The sequence below is a fragment of the Cyprinus carpio genome, chromosome A18 (assembly GCF_018340385.1).
Source record: "Cyprinus carpio isolate SPL01 chromosome A18, ASM1834038v1, whole genome shotgun sequence".
NCBI classification, from domain to species: Eukaryota; Metazoa; Chordata; class Actinopteri; order Cypriniformes; family Cyprinidae; genus Cyprinus; species Cyprinus carpio.
Genome location: NC_056589.1, coordinates 18,584,188 through 18,601,963, shown reverse-complemented (window position 1 = coordinate 18,601,963; position 17,776 = coordinate 18,584,188). Strand labels below are relative to the sequence as shown.

The 17,776-nt window shown below is 37.4% G+C and overlaps 1 protein-coding gene across 1 annotated transcript in view; it reads left to right on the top strand.

Moving 5' to 3' along the window:
- The window catches only part of LOC109108669 (rho family-interacting cell polarization regulator 1-like), a 45,435-nt gene that overhangs the window by 18,819 nt on the left and 8,840 nt on the right, over nt 1-17,776 (top strand). The window contains 13 exon segments of the mRNA XM_042775233.1: nt 4,602-4,725; nt 6,897-7,049; nt 7,239-7,317; nt 7,469-7,492; nt 7,645-7,698; nt 10,051-10,200; nt 11,283-11,346; nt 11,453-11,496; nt 12,656-12,781; nt 13,694-13,842; nt 13,968-14,097; nt 16,421-16,468; nt 16,470-17,405. Coding sequence (XP_042631167.1) covers nt 4,628-4,725; nt 6,897-7,049; nt 7,239-7,317; nt 7,469-7,492; nt 7,645-7,698; nt 10,051-10,200; nt 11,283-11,346; nt 11,453-11,496; nt 12,656-12,781; nt 13,694-13,842; nt 13,968-14,097; nt 16,421-16,468; nt 16,470-17,405 — 2,055 coding nt within the window. The 5' untranslated portion in view covers nt 4,602-4,627.

Genomic DNA, 17,776 nt, shown 5'->3' with positions numbered 1-17,776 from the left:
TCGAAAGTCATTGTGTTGTTGTTTGATTTTATGTGTGTTTTTTGTCATTAGGTGTTTCTGTGGGATTTGGTTTTGACTTTTTTATTGTTTTTTTTGATTTTAAAGCTTTGTGCTTTGTAGTATTTTTTTCCACACAGTCTATTTACAATGTCTACCATTGTTTACATCTACCAATGTTAAATATATTGGTAGATGTAGGAAGTTTACCAAGGGAAGTCGTGGCCTAATGGTTAGAGAGTTTGACTCCTAACCCTAAGGCTGGCTTTTCGAGTCTCGGGCTGGCAATACCATGACTGAGGTGCCCTTGAGCAAGGCACCGAACCCCCAGCTGCTTCCCGGGTGCCGCAGCATAAATGGCTGCCCACTGCTCCAGGTGTGTGTTCACGGTGTGTTTGTGTTCACTGCTGTGTGTGTGCACTTTGGATGGGTTAAATGCAGAGCACGAATTCTGAGTATGGGTCACCATACATGGCTGTATGTCACATCACTTTTATATATACAGTGGTGTGAAAAAGTGTTGGCCCCTACCTGATTTCTTATTTTTTTGCATGTTTGTCACACTTTAATGTTTCAGATCATCAAACAAATGTAAATATTAGTAAAAGATAACACAAGTAAACACAACATGCAGTTTTTCAATGAAGGTTTTTATTATTAAGGGAAAACAATCCAAAACTATATGGCCCTGTGTGAAAAAGTGTTTGCCCCCTAAACCTAATAACTGGTTGGGCCACCCTAAGCAGCAACAACTGCAATCAAGCATTTGCGATAACTTGCAATGAGTCTGTTACAGCGCTGTGGAGGAATTTTGGTCCACTCATCTATGCAGAATTGTTGAAATTCAGCCACATTGGTGGGTTTTCGAGCATGAACCGCCTTTTTAAGGTCATGCCACAGCGTCTCAATAGGAATCAGGTCAGGACTTTGACAAGGCCACTCCAAAGACTTCATTTTGTTTTTCTTCAGCCATTCAGAGGTGGACTTGCTGGTGTGTTTTGGATCATTGTCCTGCTGCAGAACCCAAGTTCGCTTCAGTTTGAGGTCATGAACAGATGGCCGGACATTCTCCTTCAGGATATTTTGGTAAATAGCAGAATTCATGTTTCCATTTATCACAGCAAGTCTTCCAGGTCCCAAAGCAGCAAAACAGCCCCAGACCATCACACTACCACCACCATATTTTACTGCTGGTATGATGTTCTTTTTCTGAAATGTGGTGTTACTTTTACGCCAGACATAATTCGACACAATCCTTCCAAAAAGTTTGCCTCGTCAGTCCACAGAGTATTTTCCCAAAAGTCTTGGGGTTTATCAAGATGTTTTCTGGCAAAACTGAGATGAGCCTTTATATTCTTTTTGGTCAGCAGCGGTTTTCGTCTTGGAACTCTGCCATGCAGACCATTTTTGAGTAGTGTATTTTTTATTTTGGTGTGGCAAGTGAGGCCTGCAGTTCTTTGGATGTTGTTGTGGGGTACTTTGTGACCTCTTGGATGAGTCGTCGCTGTGCTCTTGGGGTAATTTTGGTCAGCTGGCCACTCCTGGGAAGGTTCTCCACTGTTCCAGGTTTTTGCCATTTGTGAATAATGGCTCTCAGTGTGGTTCGCTGGAGTCCCAAAGCTTTAGAAATGGCTTTATAACCTTTTCCAGACAGATAGAGCTCAATTACTTTCATTCTCATTTGATTCTGAATTTCTTTGGATCTCGGCACGATGTCTAGCTTTTGAGGAAATTCACTTTGTCAGGCAGGTCCTATTTAAGAGATTTCTTGATTGCGAACAGGTGTGGCAGTAATCAGATCTGGGTGTGGCTAGAGAAATTGAATTCAGGTGTGATGATACCACAGTTTTAACAGGGGGGCAAACACTTCTTCACACAGGGCCATGTAATTTTGGATTTTGTTTTCCCTTAATAATAAAAACCTTCATTTTAAAACTGCATGTTGTGTTTACTTGTGTTATCTTTGACTAATATTTAAATTAGTTTGAGGATCTGAAACATTAAAGTGTGACAAACATGCAAAAAAATAAGAAAACAGGAAGGGGGGGCAACACTTTTTCACAGCATTGTGTGTGTGTGTGTGTGTGTGTGTGTGTATATATATATATATATATATTATATATATATATATATAAATATATATATATATATATATTTTAATTACTGTAGTAATTGTTATCTTTATTCATGTTACATATAAATTATTATTTACATTTGAGCCCCCCGCTGCACATCCCTGTATAGACTGGATTGATTTTAATAACTTTAATCAGTTTAATGTACTTGAAGTATGCACCAAGTATCAGATTGGGACTTGGTATCGGCAGATATTCAAAATTCAATGACTCGGATCGGATCAGGGGCAAAAAACCTGATTGACTTCTCTAATTTCAAGCTGAAGATCTTCATAAAGTTAGGCTTGGGTTTGTTCTTCATCCTCCACTTTGAGTTTAAAATAAACTCTGGCTTCCTTCCTCAATGCAGCAGTGTTTTGCTGTATCAAAGGCACTGCCCATCTTTGGTGACTAAATCTTGTGCACTGACTGTCAAGGTCGTTATGGTGACTAAAAGCACTTGCGCTGATGTCACATCTTAAATGACCTCATGTGCTCAGATATGCTGGCTCACACCTCAGAATTTCTCTCTAATGTGATTTACAGCCCTGGTCCAAGTGTCTTTCTGTTTGTGTGCTTTTCGTATCTTCCCCATCATGTTTCTTGTCCCAGCTGTGAGCTGAGTGGGTCCATTTGTTTCCTGTCCTGGCTAAAATCCACAGTGATTGGTGTGGTGTTAAGTGTAATCTTGACTGCTCTGTCCTCCCACGTTGTGTCCACGGGGTGTTTTTATGGTGGTGATGTCTGATAGGCCATGACAGGGTTATTGATAAGAGACCTCACTGATTATATACAAGGAACTCCATAAATGGCTAATCTAAAAACTGTTTACCTGTGCTGAAGAGCATGATTAGTTTCTCTTTCTCTCACTGTTTTCCAGCATGACTCTCAGTCAGAGCTGGGTGTATTAGCTTAAACATGTAGAACTGTAACCAAATTAGAGTGATGATGCAATGATTCAGTGAATAAAAGCTTTGAATCAGTTAAGCACAACAGATTAAACAGATTAAAAAAAATGAATCAAGTAGCATGCATGCAATGTTTCTAGGCTATATAGAAATGTTATTAATTTAGTTTTATTAATTTCTGCCCATTTCTGTCTGAATTCATGTTAAGATGTATGATAACTGGATATCATTAATCAGGGTGGTCTATTTTAAACTTTAAAGGGATAGTTCACCCAAAAATGGGCATTCTGCCATCATTTACCTCACCCTCATGTTGTTCCAAACCTCATGACTTTCTTCTATGGACAAAAGTCATTAAAGCCAATATAAAACCAAAATTGAGATGAGACCATTTTTCTGGTCTCATTTAACAATTCTTTGGATATTATTATTCCCAATAAGAAAATAGTCTCTAAAAAAACCTTTCCCTCTTAGATGATATCACTAAGCATGCCTGTTTTTCAACTAGTCCCATCCCAAACACTTATCCAACTGTACTGCTTTTCATGATCCAGTCATTTCCTTATGGAGAAAAACAAGTTTTTTTCTTTTCTTTTTAAGCTCTTTCAATATTTTTTCACAGAAATACTTGTTTCTACTCATCTCATCACGCTCGGAATACCATTTCTTGTTGACTTTCAAAGCCAAAGATATGCAAAATGGAACCTCATTTACTTAGCCTCATGTCATTCAAAACCTTTATTACTTTCTTTTTTCTGTGGAACATAAAATAAGGTATTTTGAAGAATGCTGGTAACAAAACAAAAAAACAATGAAAAGCAATGGGAACTTTAATGTTGATTTGTTACCAACATTTTTCAAAACATCATTTTTTATTTTCCACAAAAGAAAGAAAAGTCATACAGATTTGGAATGATACAAAAGTGATTAATGACTCAATTTTCATTGTTGTGTAGATTATGTCTTGAATAACTTTGTGGGTTTACTTTTTGAAGGACGAACATACAGTTGAAAGATTAGCTCTTGGATTGCTATTTGCTATAGTACTGGTGAATGTTTAATGTGAAGCCTCATTTGTTTTCTTTATAATCACTTGTTTTTCTGCCTTTTAGTTGCAAGACTAATTATCTTTTCATTGTGTTTTATGCATAGTTTGAGATGCACTATGGAAAGTACACAAGAAATTTGAGATAACGAAACTCAGTTTAGTCAGGTATTTTCCTTTCAAATGACTCAATGCAAACACAGCTATTAGGTTTGACCATGTTTCCTGGAAATACAGTCATTTTAATCTAAAATGCTTTTATCTTGAGCCAGAGTGGCCAGAGTGTTGTGTTTGAGTGTTTAGAGAACCGCAATATTCTCTGTTAAATAAATTTAACAATTCACTGATTCATTCATGGCCTGAGGGGCACTGCACCAAAGGCTTATAATGGGATTTCATTGCCTAAATCTTAAACAGTTACACTGAAAATGCAAATGCAAAAACAGTCCCTCTAGAAAAGACTTTCCAGTAGGTTTTGTTATGTCTTTGTGCCCATTTAGTGTTTGACCCTTATATAATATTTCTGTTTCTCTACAGGGAGTCCCTCCAAAGCTGCGTCCACCATGTCCCTTTCTGTGCGCCCCAGGCGGAGGGTCGTCGGCAGATCCATCACTAGGAGCCAGTCCTTCGCCGGAGTCAACTCCTACGATAAGTCTTACAGGTCAGTGTTAAAAACAATCAAGAACAGAAGGGGTGCTCTCAAATGTGCATTCATGATATATTGATGATTTTAATGTCTATTATTACCCTAGTCCAAAACACAATAGGTTAACTTGGAGTAAGCGCTCACAATGTATATAGCATTAGCCTTTTCAAATATAACAAAAGGCATTAAACATCTTTAAAGGGAAGCCACAGCTGACAGGACGTCCTGTGGTACCAGCATACATTTCCTAATGGCTGCAGGGAGCAGGAAAGCATGGACATTTATTATTGGCTACAAAAAGGCTTCGCTCCAACAAAACGGGGGACAGATTTTCATGAATATCTGTGTTGTTGTTATAGCCAGCAATATTGTTTTTGTTCAAGAGTATGTGTGCTGTGTTTCAGAGGTAAGTATTTGGCATCATGTTCATTTTTTAGAGGGGCAGAGTGGCTCTTTGACTCTTGCGGTCGATGTAGTTTGATTCAAAAGCGCGTAGAGTTCTCTTCAAACCCTTGCTGTTAAAATAGAGCAGACTGAGAAAGCATGAAAGATTTAAGAAGGCCACTATCAGGACAACAGGGAGGAGTGCTGAACAAGAGATTCTGAAAGAATGAACGCGAGGATGAAAGATAGACACACAAATATGAGTTCAGAGGAATATGGGTTAAAAATATAAAATAATGAATAATATTGGTTAACTGACTGATTTCTCCATCATTCCCATATTTTCTGTGTTCTTATTAGTATTATGTCTTATTCTGTATATTTCAGAAGCTTTATTTAGTTCCTTTTGTTACTGTGACTTGCTTTACTTTTATATTTACCTGCAGATCCTGAGCTGTTCTCTGCTATTGTTCCTCATACGGCTTTACAGGTGAAAATTGTGTCAAGACACATCAGTGTTTCTCTCCATTTTATTGAGTTGTCTGTCCCCTTGGAAGAGTAATTGCAGCTTGAATCGATCAGCACGAGTGTTGTTCTAAAGCGCTATTGATTTAGATAAGAGATTGTTTCCCTGGCTCACTGAAATACTTTTCTTCCATTGGTTGAAAAAACAGGTGGTCCTATTGTAAACGAAATGATTACTCATAGTTCAGGGTAGTCATGTTCTTATTGATAATGTATATGCTCTTTGATCATTTTCTGTAGCTGCTGTTTGAAAAACTGAGGAAATGTATTTTAATTAGTAATTTATAATGTTTCTATTAAATTGTTATCATGTTAAATGCAAATTCAGTCATATTAAAAATACTTTATGACATGATATTTTCTAACATTAGGCTACTTTTGCCTTACCCTGCAGTTGGTCCAATCTCCAGCTATGAGAGAGTGAGTAAAGTAAATAAATGTTAGCACGATGATATCTCACAGGCGATCGATCTCACAGGCTGACGATATGATTATAGAGAATATCACCCAACATTAGTTCAGAGATCAATCATAAGGATGATGAGAGAGTTTCGGGCCGGTTAATGGGAATGTCACTTGCCTTACAGGTCTTTTTCTGCACTGTCACAGAATCTTTTGCCAAAATTTATGCCATGCAGACTCAAATGTTTGGTTTCCTGTGATGTTTTCAACATTATAGTTGTAAATTCTGCTGATTTAAATATGAGAAAATAAGTTAACATAACGTGAAATAAAAATAGCTTTTACTTCTGCTGATTTAAATATGAGAAAATAGGTTAACATAACGTGAAATAAAAATAGCTTTTACTATGAATTCCAGTTGTTATTAATATATTATTAATGTGTATATATATTAATGTATATATATATACATATATTATTAATATATAATATTATGTGTGTGTGTGTTGTGTGTGTGTATATAGATATATATATATATTATATATATATATATCTATATTATATATATTATATATGTTAATACAGTGTGTGTGTTGTGTGTGTGTGTATGGTGTGTATATATATATATATATATATATATATATATATATATATATATATATATATATATATATATATATATATATATATATATATATATATATATATATTAATTATTTTTTTTTCGGTTTGGGAAATAAAAGTTAACCTGACCAGTTTGTGTTAAAATAAATAAATAAATAAAACACATTAAACTAGGGTTGGAGAAAGTTTTTAAATGACCTCAAAAATGATAAATGTATACTTAAGCTTTATGTACCTCATATGTGTTCTAGGAACCTTTCTGTGTTCAGCCCCTCGGCGTGTGTGAGGAAGACTCCCTCCAGAGCAAGCAGGATGTTCACGCTCTCTACTAAATCCCCTCCTCCAAAGGTGCCCCAGCCTGAGAGGCTGGACGAGGTGTACGAGGCCCTGAAGAGAGGACTGCAGTATGTACACAAATATGTGCATTGTAAATTTGCGTATTAGTCATTACAATTAATTTAGACAAGTAATACAGTGTGTTATCAGTTGCTCACACTCACAGAGAGCTATTATGAAACACGATTATGCTCGCACAATACATTAGCCACTGACAGTGGCACAGATGCTGTCAGCTGATGTACATACTTTTACAGATCCTACCTGCAGGTCCATCAGATGGAGCTGGACAGTCTGAACAGACAAATGAAGGAGTCCAAGAGAAACTCTCGCTTGGTAAGTCTAAACAAAAACTTTTTTTTTTTTAAACACGAAGACGTTTTGGGAAGGACTGTTTCATGGTACTAAGCTGTTCAAATCTAAGCACTTTCCTGTCTTTTTTTTATGTTAATATTTGATTTGTAATATCTCTGTTGCTCTTCTGTAGGGTTTTTTGTATGAACTTGACAAGGTGAGAGGACGCTTCTTTTTTTTTCATCTGACTTGTTTAGAGACTACACTCAAAAAAGCCTAGTACCATCAACTCTTATTTCATGTTATTGAATTGCTGATGCCTGTTAATGATATTTTGAACATTATAAATGTTGTTCTCTTTTCTATCAGCAAGTGAAAGTAATCGAGAGATTTATGAGAAGGCTGGAGTTTCATCTCAGTAAGGTAAGCTTTTTTTAAAGTTTAACTGAAATGCAAGTCATTTGTAAAGCATAGCTATGCAAATATTTTGAATGCACAAGTGGTATAAAACCACGCTAAATTTAATATTCATGAAATTTGTAAAAGTAGGATATAGCTGTATAGTATATATGTAATAGTAAAAATATTTTGTTACGAATATGAAATCAACCTTACTACATATGCTACATTTGAAAGAACTTTGTTTTTAACCAGATTAAAAAAAAAAAAATCCTGAACTATTTCTGAGAGCAGACACAGGATGTGCCACTCATGTGCCACTCATTGCATGAGTGTTATGTATCTCAGTAGGTCTGTTCTTGTTCAGATGTCTCTGTGTTAGTGACTGCTCTTGCATGGCCCAGTGGCCCGATAACAGCCTCTGTACGGTTGTGCACGTGCATTCATGCACGTATGTGTCTGCGTCTAAACAGTGACCTTTTCCCTGATAGATAGTCACCTACAGGATGTACAGCAAAGCGTAATCCTCCTTCTCACTGAGGACACATTCTCAGACAGATTTTTTTTTATGCACATGGATGCTCACACATGACAGGGGACATGGGTCACAGGCAGAGGACAGCTTCAGGGTCTGCTCACATTCGTGGCTCGTTTGGGGAGCGGTTAAACCCTCCGCTGGACCTGTTGGTGTCTGAACTAACAGCCTGAACTAACCCAAGCCAGCTGCACTACAGGAAGAGGCTTTCCTCTCCATCCTCCTCTTCCTCCCTTCCCTTCACAGCCTCATTTGATGTGTGATTAGTGTGCGTTTTATGAGCGGAGGGTGCTGCAGGGAGTCTCCATGCTTTTGCTGGGTCAGATATTTTAGTGGCTATTGGCTATGGTCTATGACAAATGTAAATGAAGAGGCATGTTGTTATTAGTTTTGTGTAGCAGTGTGTATTAGCAGAAGAGGCACTTGTCATAACTCTGTGAAACTTACGACTGTCCCGCGGATTCCAGTATGCTGGAACATGCTCGCTGGATGGATTTTAACCACCTCCAGATGGACACACTGAGATTAATATTTTCCCTCTCTCACTTCGTCTTTCCTTCGTCCTTCTTTCAGTTATTGCAGGAAACCTTTTAAGGGCTGCAGATTCTTTCACCCCTGTTCTCGCCTTCAGTCTCGAGGATTGTGTGTGTTTGAGTTTCTCGACTTGTGCATTTATGCGTATGTGTGAACAACCAGTACATCTACAAGAAAACCTGTGTTCATGAAATTTAAGATTATAACTTACTTTATGAACTATTATGTTTGTTTGGCCCAAGTATGGTGGCACACAAATATATATAAAATGTGTTAATTAATGGCCTTGCTTTTAATTATAGTAAAAGAGTACACACATGTTCAGTAATTTCTGACTGTCTAAATCCTTCCATTCTTTGCAAAGCTTAAACAGTGGTGTTTTTTGTGATTACCCTCAGTTGGGTATTGCTTTTTGGGTATGTCATAATCCTCCTTATACACCTCCCTTCTCCTGCTTAAACATTCTTCCAGTGAAGTGAATGGAGCTTTCTTACTGTTTGTGTGCTTCTCATTCATTCATACTCATTTACAACGGACAGCTCATTCTTTTCTAATCTATGAATTACAGGAATCGTGCTGTGAACAATTATCAAATTACTGTTAGTAATGATAATGTCTCTTACTCTGAACATCTGCCTATGTTTTCGTTGACATAATGTGGAGATTTAACAGTTTCCTGTCTCCATTACTGACCTCCTTATTTGAAGACCTGCTCAAGGTGTTGCAGATAGATTAATTAAATCTAAATTACTGCAGACAGTGAGGCCCAGCAGGAAGTACTCGGGCAAGAAAAGATTTAACAACAAAATGCTGTGGTTGGTGCATGTGTGTGCATATGCAATTAATCAGTCAGTGTCACCATCTGGATGTAGACTAAACTTATTTTTCTTGTTTGTGTATTTGAAACGCTGAACTTTATTGGAGGATTCAACTTAAGTTGCAGCTGTGTTTTTGGATATGGTAGTTAGTTTGTAGCTGATCTAAGATGGTCATTATTTGGTTGAATTTTAAACTGGAATGAACTGCTTGTTTCTTATTAAAGTGGCTAAATTTTATTATTCTGTATTTTTTCCAAAAATCTAAATATTCTTAAAACAAAATACATTTTGATAATCCAAATTGTGAGATTATAATAAGAATTGATTTCCATGTAATGACCAACTAATGTTTCAAAACTCTGCTCAAGATACGGTTTTCAGGGAATGTTATTGAAGACATTTGTTATGAACACACATCAATATTGTACATAATTAATGTTTTCATTTATTGTAATAAACACTTGATGTTTTGTGTGTGTGTGTACGCAGATTGACGAGCTCTACGAGGCCTACTGTATGCAGCGCAGACTGAGAGACGGAGCCGATAAGATGGTGAAGGCTTACACAGTCTCTCCAGGCAGCAGGGAGGCCAGAGAGAGTCTGTCTGAAGCTAACAAGAGCTTCAAAGAGTACACAGAGGTAAGAGTGTTTGGTTAGATGAAAGTATGGGTGGAAGAGGAAGAAGAATTATGGACTTTGTCAATAAAGACAAGAACAAAGACAAGATTAGAGTAAACAGTGTACGTAGGAATTAAAAGGGTTCAAAACATTTTGTGAATCCACTTTAGAACTAAAATTTATTTCAGCTTATTGTTAGTAACCCTAAAACACATCAGCTTAGTGTTACTGAACGGAATCCACTTTAGATCTAAAATTTCCTTCAGCTTAGACTTAGTACACTACATCCACTTTAGAACTAGAATTGTCTTCAGTTTAGTGTTTGTGAACTGAATCCACTTCAGAACTAAAATTAACTTCAGCTTAGTGTTAGAAAAGTGAATCTAGTTCAGAAATTAAATTTACTTCAGAACTGAAATCTACTTCAGTGTTTGTGACCAATTCAGAATTGAAATCCACTTCAGTTTAGTGATGGTAAATTGAGTCCACTTAACATGTTTTTTACAAGGCATGAGGGACTAAAATTGCGGGTAAACAATAAAATAACTTATTTTCCAGTGGTAAGATAAACATCAAGAGATGAAAATAGAAATATTTTAGCAATATATGGTTCCAGTAAAATTACCACCCTGAAAAATGTGATTGGTTTTATGACATTATCGGGAAGTTGAGACTTACACTTTACTGATTATGGCTTAGGCCACAGTTTTTTTGCATCCGGACAGATGAATACAGGGCAGAGCTAGACTCATTCTGTATGCTCATGGAAATAATGCAGGGAGGCAGTCTGATTAAGAGAGACAGCCTTTCCCAAGTGCTTTTCATTACACTAATGGTTGCTGCAAGACGCGTTCAACTGTAGGATTCCTCATTATTCTCCTCCCTCTCTCTCTGACTGTTTGCTGAATACTTTACAGTGTATACTATATACTGCCTACTATTATTATTTTTTAATTAAGTGAAGAGTAAGCATTAATACATGATAAATGGTTCAAACTGTGTGCTATATCGTTGTTTCAACACATTGCATTTTTATTTCTCTTGTGCCTGCCACCTTAGTCTCTTTTCCTCTGTGTATTTACTCTCTGTCTCTGTCCCTGCAGAATATGTGCATGCTGGAGAGTGAGCTTGAGAACCAGCTGGGGGAGTTTCATGTCAAAATGAAGGGTAAGACTCTGTATACCAGGGTAATATTCCATTCCTACAGTTTCATATCACACATCTGGTTTAACAGTGTGCCGTATTTAAATAATGATGCATGCCTTTGTTTCAGGCTTAGCGGGTTTTGCACGACTTTGTGCTGGAGATCAGTATGAGGTGAGCTGCTATAATTGACCTCCTCTCTCATTTATAGTCAGCATGAAATCGTATTGTGCACTGTTCTTCAGTAAAGATAAAACAGTACATTTGAGATGCATGGAAATGCTCCTGAGGGCACTACTTGCCAATCAAACCTGATTCCTGAGTCAAAATATTAATCTGTTCCACAATCAACTAGAAACTTTTATACAGGTCTGATTTGATTCTTGTATATTCTTGTGTTCTGACTTTTTGTGGTGCATTTAGTTCCTGATGGATAAAATCACTGTGAAGTCATATTACTTAAGAAAAACTAATTGTAAACCATTGATGTTCCCTTCCCTCTATCTTTAAATTCATCATGTCCTCATAATGCTTCCTTGATGTCATCGGTGATTTGCTTTGTACTGTTGTCAGCGACAGATAGTGGTGATTGAAGATCTGACTGGTTTGAACCCTGCAGAGGGCAATCTATGAACCATAACCATTGTATCCGTAAGCTAGCATTGGATGAAAGCATCCGCTAAATGACTGCTTACATGAGAGACAGACACAGATTCATCTCGGCATCTGCTCTGTGCGGTGAAGAACAGATTTTGGGAGGCGTAGGATAATTAAAGAGGGGCGAATGTTAATGTGTCGGCCCCACCTCCACCTGTTTAACATGCAAGAGCTTCAGAGTGACTGACAGACCAATCAATGCAGTGAATCAGCACAGTTTGCTTAGCAAGAGCCCTCTGAGACATGACAGGAGGGAGGTGGTGTGAAAAAGAACAAAAAATTGACTCGAGAAGATCTAGAAATGGATGAAAGAGTGGGTGGCAGAGACTTGTTTTTTATTCGGCCAATCTGTTATTCTCACTCTGTTCATTCATTGCCTTTACTGTGAAACAAAAAACTATTTTATATTTTAATTTTATGGTTTAATTAGATTTTTTTAATACAAGAAAAAAAACAAACCCAAAGGGATAGAAAATATATACCAATTTATATATATATGTATATGTATATGTATGTATTTTTTTATTTGTATTTATGTCTTGTTTTCCTGTAGAAATAGCTTGTAAACTGAAATATAATAATAATGTAAAAATGTATACTGATTAAAATATAATTCTAATTGTTTTTTAATTGATTTATTGATTTTTTTTAAATATATTTTTTAATACCTCCACAGATCTTTATGAAGTACGGTCGTCAGCGGTGGAAGCTGCGGGGTCGGATTGAAATCAATGGCAAGCAAGTGTGGGACAGTGAGGATATGGTCTTCCTCCCCCTTATCACAGAGTTCCTGTCTATAAAGGTAGTTTTTATATGGCAATACAGTTACATTTACATATTGTCATATGTTTTTCACATACTGTTTCTGTTTGTCCTTCCTGTCACACTCACATGTGCACCAAAGTCACATCAATCTGTGAGACATTAATGCACATAACAGCACAGCAGCTGGATTTTGACTTGTTGTTCTCTCCCAATGGTTCCGTGACACATAACTACACGTGAGAGAAAGGGAACATCACTCCAGGACAGAGAGAGATAGAGAGAGAGAGAGAGAGAGAGAGAGAGAGAGAGAGGCAAGGGGATAGAGACAGGAAGACCACATGGGACAGAGTGAAGGGAAGTTTACAGAAGACAGCAATATTAAAACAGAGACTGCAGGGGAGGAATGAAGAGTATGCAGCTGATGTTTGTCAAAATGTTTTCGAATGGTCTGAGAGATGTAAAATGTACTGTTGCAGTGTGACTTCATAATTTGAAACTGTATGCACGACCTAAGGATCCAAATTGTCAGCATTTAATGAGAGATGTAAAATCATGAAATCAATGAATGAATGATTTATTTCCTCTGAAACTTAACCCCTACTGTCAGCATTTAAAGACAATATGAAATCAAAATCAATCCTGTTTATTTTCTGAAACTGCCCCTAAACTATGTGTTATTAATTTGTTTATTCTAATTATTAAAATTTTTTTCAAATCTCAAAGGATAAAATTAAATCCTACAAACTTCCCAATAAATAACAAGTCATTTTAAAATCATAATATGGAAGTTAAATGTGTTTAATTGGATCTTAAAATTCCTTTCTCACAAAGCATGCAACCTATGTAACAAGTGATTACTAATATTGACAGGAAGTCGTGACAATGTGCTGGTCATTAAACTGATGATGACATTTCCTCCTAAATAAACATCTTGTATGTGGTTGTCAAGGTGACGGAGCTGAAGAGTCTGGCCAATCACGTGGTGGTGGGAAGTATCTCGTGTGAGACGAAGGACCTGTTCGCTGCCCTGCCCCAAACAGTGGCTGTGGATATCAATGACTTGGGCACCATTAAGCTCAGTCTAGAGGTCACCTGGAAGTAAGTACAGCAGAGGGATCACATCAAATGTCACCCATTGCCAGATCCTGTAACTGGTGATAAAAATGACTCCTTTTATTTTAAATGCACTGTAAACATGAACCCCTCTCTCTTTTCTTCTGTAGTCCATTCGACAAAGATGACCAGTCGTCCTCAGCTAGCACTGTGAACAAAGCTCCTACTGCCAACAAACGCTTCTCTACCTACAACCAGAGTCCTCCAGACACACCCTCTCTACGAGAACAGGCCTTCCATGTGAGTCTGTCCATGCAGTACATGTACTCTTTTGACTGCCCAGCCCTTTTAAATCCAAATCCATTGTCCCTTGAATATATACAGAGACTTCCAAAAGTCTGAAGTCTTTTTTTTTTTTTTTTTTCAAGCAACAACCCGAATCTACAGTGGTTTTTAAATGTTGTTTTATTTTTTTTTTTTTTTTTTTTTATATTTTATTTCATTTATTAAAATTATTTATTATTTTTATTATAATAATACATGTAATTACCATAATTCGCACATTTTATTTACTGTCATTTACAGTAGGGAAAGTGAAAAAGTGAGGAAATTACATTTTTAAAAGTGTATTTGCACTCGAGTTGCATGAACTTCACAAGTTTGTTGCAGACCTGGTGATGATTTTCTCCAGCATGATCTGAAAATGATCCAAAGAGCATATTGTTCTTCAGTGGAACCAGGAACAAGGAATCACATGATCAATAGCACAAATTTGTGTATTTGATTAGTAACCTTAAAATGGTACAGAAACTTAAATATCTTTGTTTTTAGATTTTAGTAATATTTAACCCTTTCAAGGTTTGTTTGGAATCCCAGACATTTAATATGTACTTAGACTATATCTGCTTTCATGTCTCATGTGCTTTGCTTTTGAAATATTCAAGAATGATTCATTTAATATGAATTGATTCAAACCAGACATTTCTGCTAAGTGCACACCACCATAATGTCGATATACCACAGATCTCTCTCCTTTGTCCTAATGGAGATTTAGCAGTTCTCCAGACCCTCTTAAGATTTAAATTAGCACAATAGGCTCCACATAGATGTAATAATAGTCATTTCTCAGAAGCATCTTAATCTCACAAGGTCATGGTAACATATAATGGCTCCATTTCAGGTCAGCTCTGATGAATTAGATGAAATGGAAGTCTGAAAAGCTCATAACTTGCTAGGTCAGATTTACATTTGACTCCAAAACTCTCATGCCCCCCTGCTGACTGCATGCAGACAGCTCCACGGAGCATGATGTCCAAACAGCGCTGGTCCTTACTGGATGTGTTCAGAGACACGCTGACAGAGAAACTGACTCATAGCTGCTCGTGCAGCGATGTCACCTCGGTCCGCCTGGGGTCCTCTCTGTTTTCCAGCCATGTAAGTGCGGTCGGCCCGTAGACCTAGTTGTGTAGCTTTGGTTAGTAGTCAGTAGTTGGCTGAAGAGGTGTGACAAAAACAGGTTTGTATGGTCCTTCTGGTAATGAGTAGTGTCTGCTGTCTGTCTAGGAAATTATAATTGTTGTAGTGATGATTTCCACTGTGTCCTGTAGTCACTGTCAGTTGTCTTTAATTAAATAGAGCAAATGCGTTTCTTGTGCATGTTATTAGTTGTCTGTCCAACTGTGAGTGACAATAGTAGTATCTACACCCATCAATAATGCATTCATTGATGCTGTTATTGTTCTGAAGGGTGTTCACATTAGCCCAGTGAGGGAAGTTAATTAGAGGGAGCAGGGAGTGTGTTAGTTCACTGGGCCTGACGCCAGTCTGCTCTCCGCTATAATGAAGCTCCGTGTCCAAAGATACACAGTAATGCTGAGTGACACTGTTCTCTCCTCTCCCTCCTAAAACTAGCCTGTTGTCTGCTCACAGTCACAGTCACTGTGGACTTTATAGTAGAGTATGAAATGATGGCCTTTCACATGACTCCATCACAGCTTCAACAAAAGAATCTTGAAGAGCTTTTTTACAAAGTTTCTGTAAGGCAAGATCTTTGTAACTTCAAGTAAAGTACTTGAATAAGGAAAGACAGAAATCTTTTGTCATCAAGCCATAAGCCATTCATCAAAAGAAAAGCAATGTATTATAATATATATTACATATATATTAAAAACAGTTATATTAAATGTATAGTAAATATACAGTTGCGCTACATAATATTGTGGTAATATGTTGTACTTTTTTTCCAGGAATATTATTTTAGAATTTGTTTTATTTTTTTGCTCCATATATATATATATATATATATATATATAGAATATATCAAATCTATCTATCTACTGAAGGCTATCTATCTATCTATCTATAAATTATCTAACTTATATATATAGAATTAGTTGTGATAGTAAAGACCTTTATAATGTTACAAACACTACAAACTTTTGAATGGTAGTGAATGTCATCAGCTTTGTCCATTGTAGCTGAAATTTGAAAACTGTTCCAGCTTTGCTCCAGAGGGTTTGATGATTTGAGGAACATTACTGTGAGTCATGTGAAAGGTCTTTTATGTAAATTATTTATTATCTATAATCAATTATGTCCTCATAATCTCTTTCTTCCACACTAGAATATGTTGAGGAGACAAGAGGTTGATGGAGAGATGGAGAATTGAATAGAACGGAACAGCATGGTCAAACTCCTCCGAATCCTCTGACGATTCCTCCAGTCCTCAGCTTTCCTTGGGAATGCGCCATGCACACAAAAACTTAGTGCAGCCTGAGGTACAAACTGCTCCTCCTGCCATTGAAATCTCATTTGCAGCCCGTGAATCTGCGAACTCTACTCCCACCCGCCTGGCAAAACAGAAAGAAGAGGACAAGGAGGGGGAGGAAGAGGAGGAGGATCTGAAGAAACCAAAGGCCACCATAACAGTCGCCACTGAGGCTCCCGTGAAACAGGAAGTGCCCAATGGCCATCCCCGCTATTCTCGCTCCCTTAGCCACATCAGCGAGAACAGCGCAGATGGTGTTTTGACAGATAGACTGACTGGGGAATCTTTGGAGGCCAATGAAGTGACTTCAGCGGTCTCTTCGGAATTTGTAAGTGACATTGCCATGGATATGCCCCACCGAGCAGAACTATGTTTTGTAGTACCAGACACTCAGGAGATCTGCCCCATTCCTGATCCCTCCACAAGTGAGCCATCCTATCCCGCTGAGCCACTGAACTGTTCAGAAAGTAGCTCTCCTGCAGAAACCACAGCTCGTGTCTCTGAAAAAGCTACAGAGCTCACGTCTAGGCCCACCTGTGGAGACAAAGACTCTTTCCCCAATGCTAATGCTTTGTCTCAGCAGATGGACTCCGAAGCTCCTAGTACTGAATCCTCTCATGAGCCACACCTCACAAAGACACAAACGGATGACCTGCTGGCAGAGAAGTCTGTTTCTTTAGTAGACACCGGACCCATGGATGATTTGGAGGGACAATCAGCAGACAGTGGTTTGGAGGAGGCCCTTGGGGCCGTTTTGTCCTCCCTTGATGACTACAGAGGCCAGTTCCCAGAACTGCAGGTCCTAGAGCAAGAGCTGAAGCTGTTGGAGGAGGCGCTAACAGTGAGTGCTGAACCTTATTGTTGTGGTTTAGTGTCAGTAAAATTAAAAATAATTTTTTTGGTCCGGATCTGTTATTTTATTCTTAAATATGTGTACAAAAATGCTATTCAAGCTATTTCAAAACTGTTCTTATTTGAAGAGTGTGTCTTTCTATATTTTTTTTAAGTAACATCTAGTTGAAAATGTCTGGGTGATTAAAAAAAAAAAAATCCTTGAAGAAAAATCTTTCTGCAATTCTTGAAAAGAAACCCATATTGTAGTTAGTCGTAGTTCTTTATTATTACTTCTTAGAAAGATGTTCTTACCAAAAATACTTAATATTTGAAACTGGAAGATGTAATATTTGAAAGATGCAACCAACATGCAGAAAT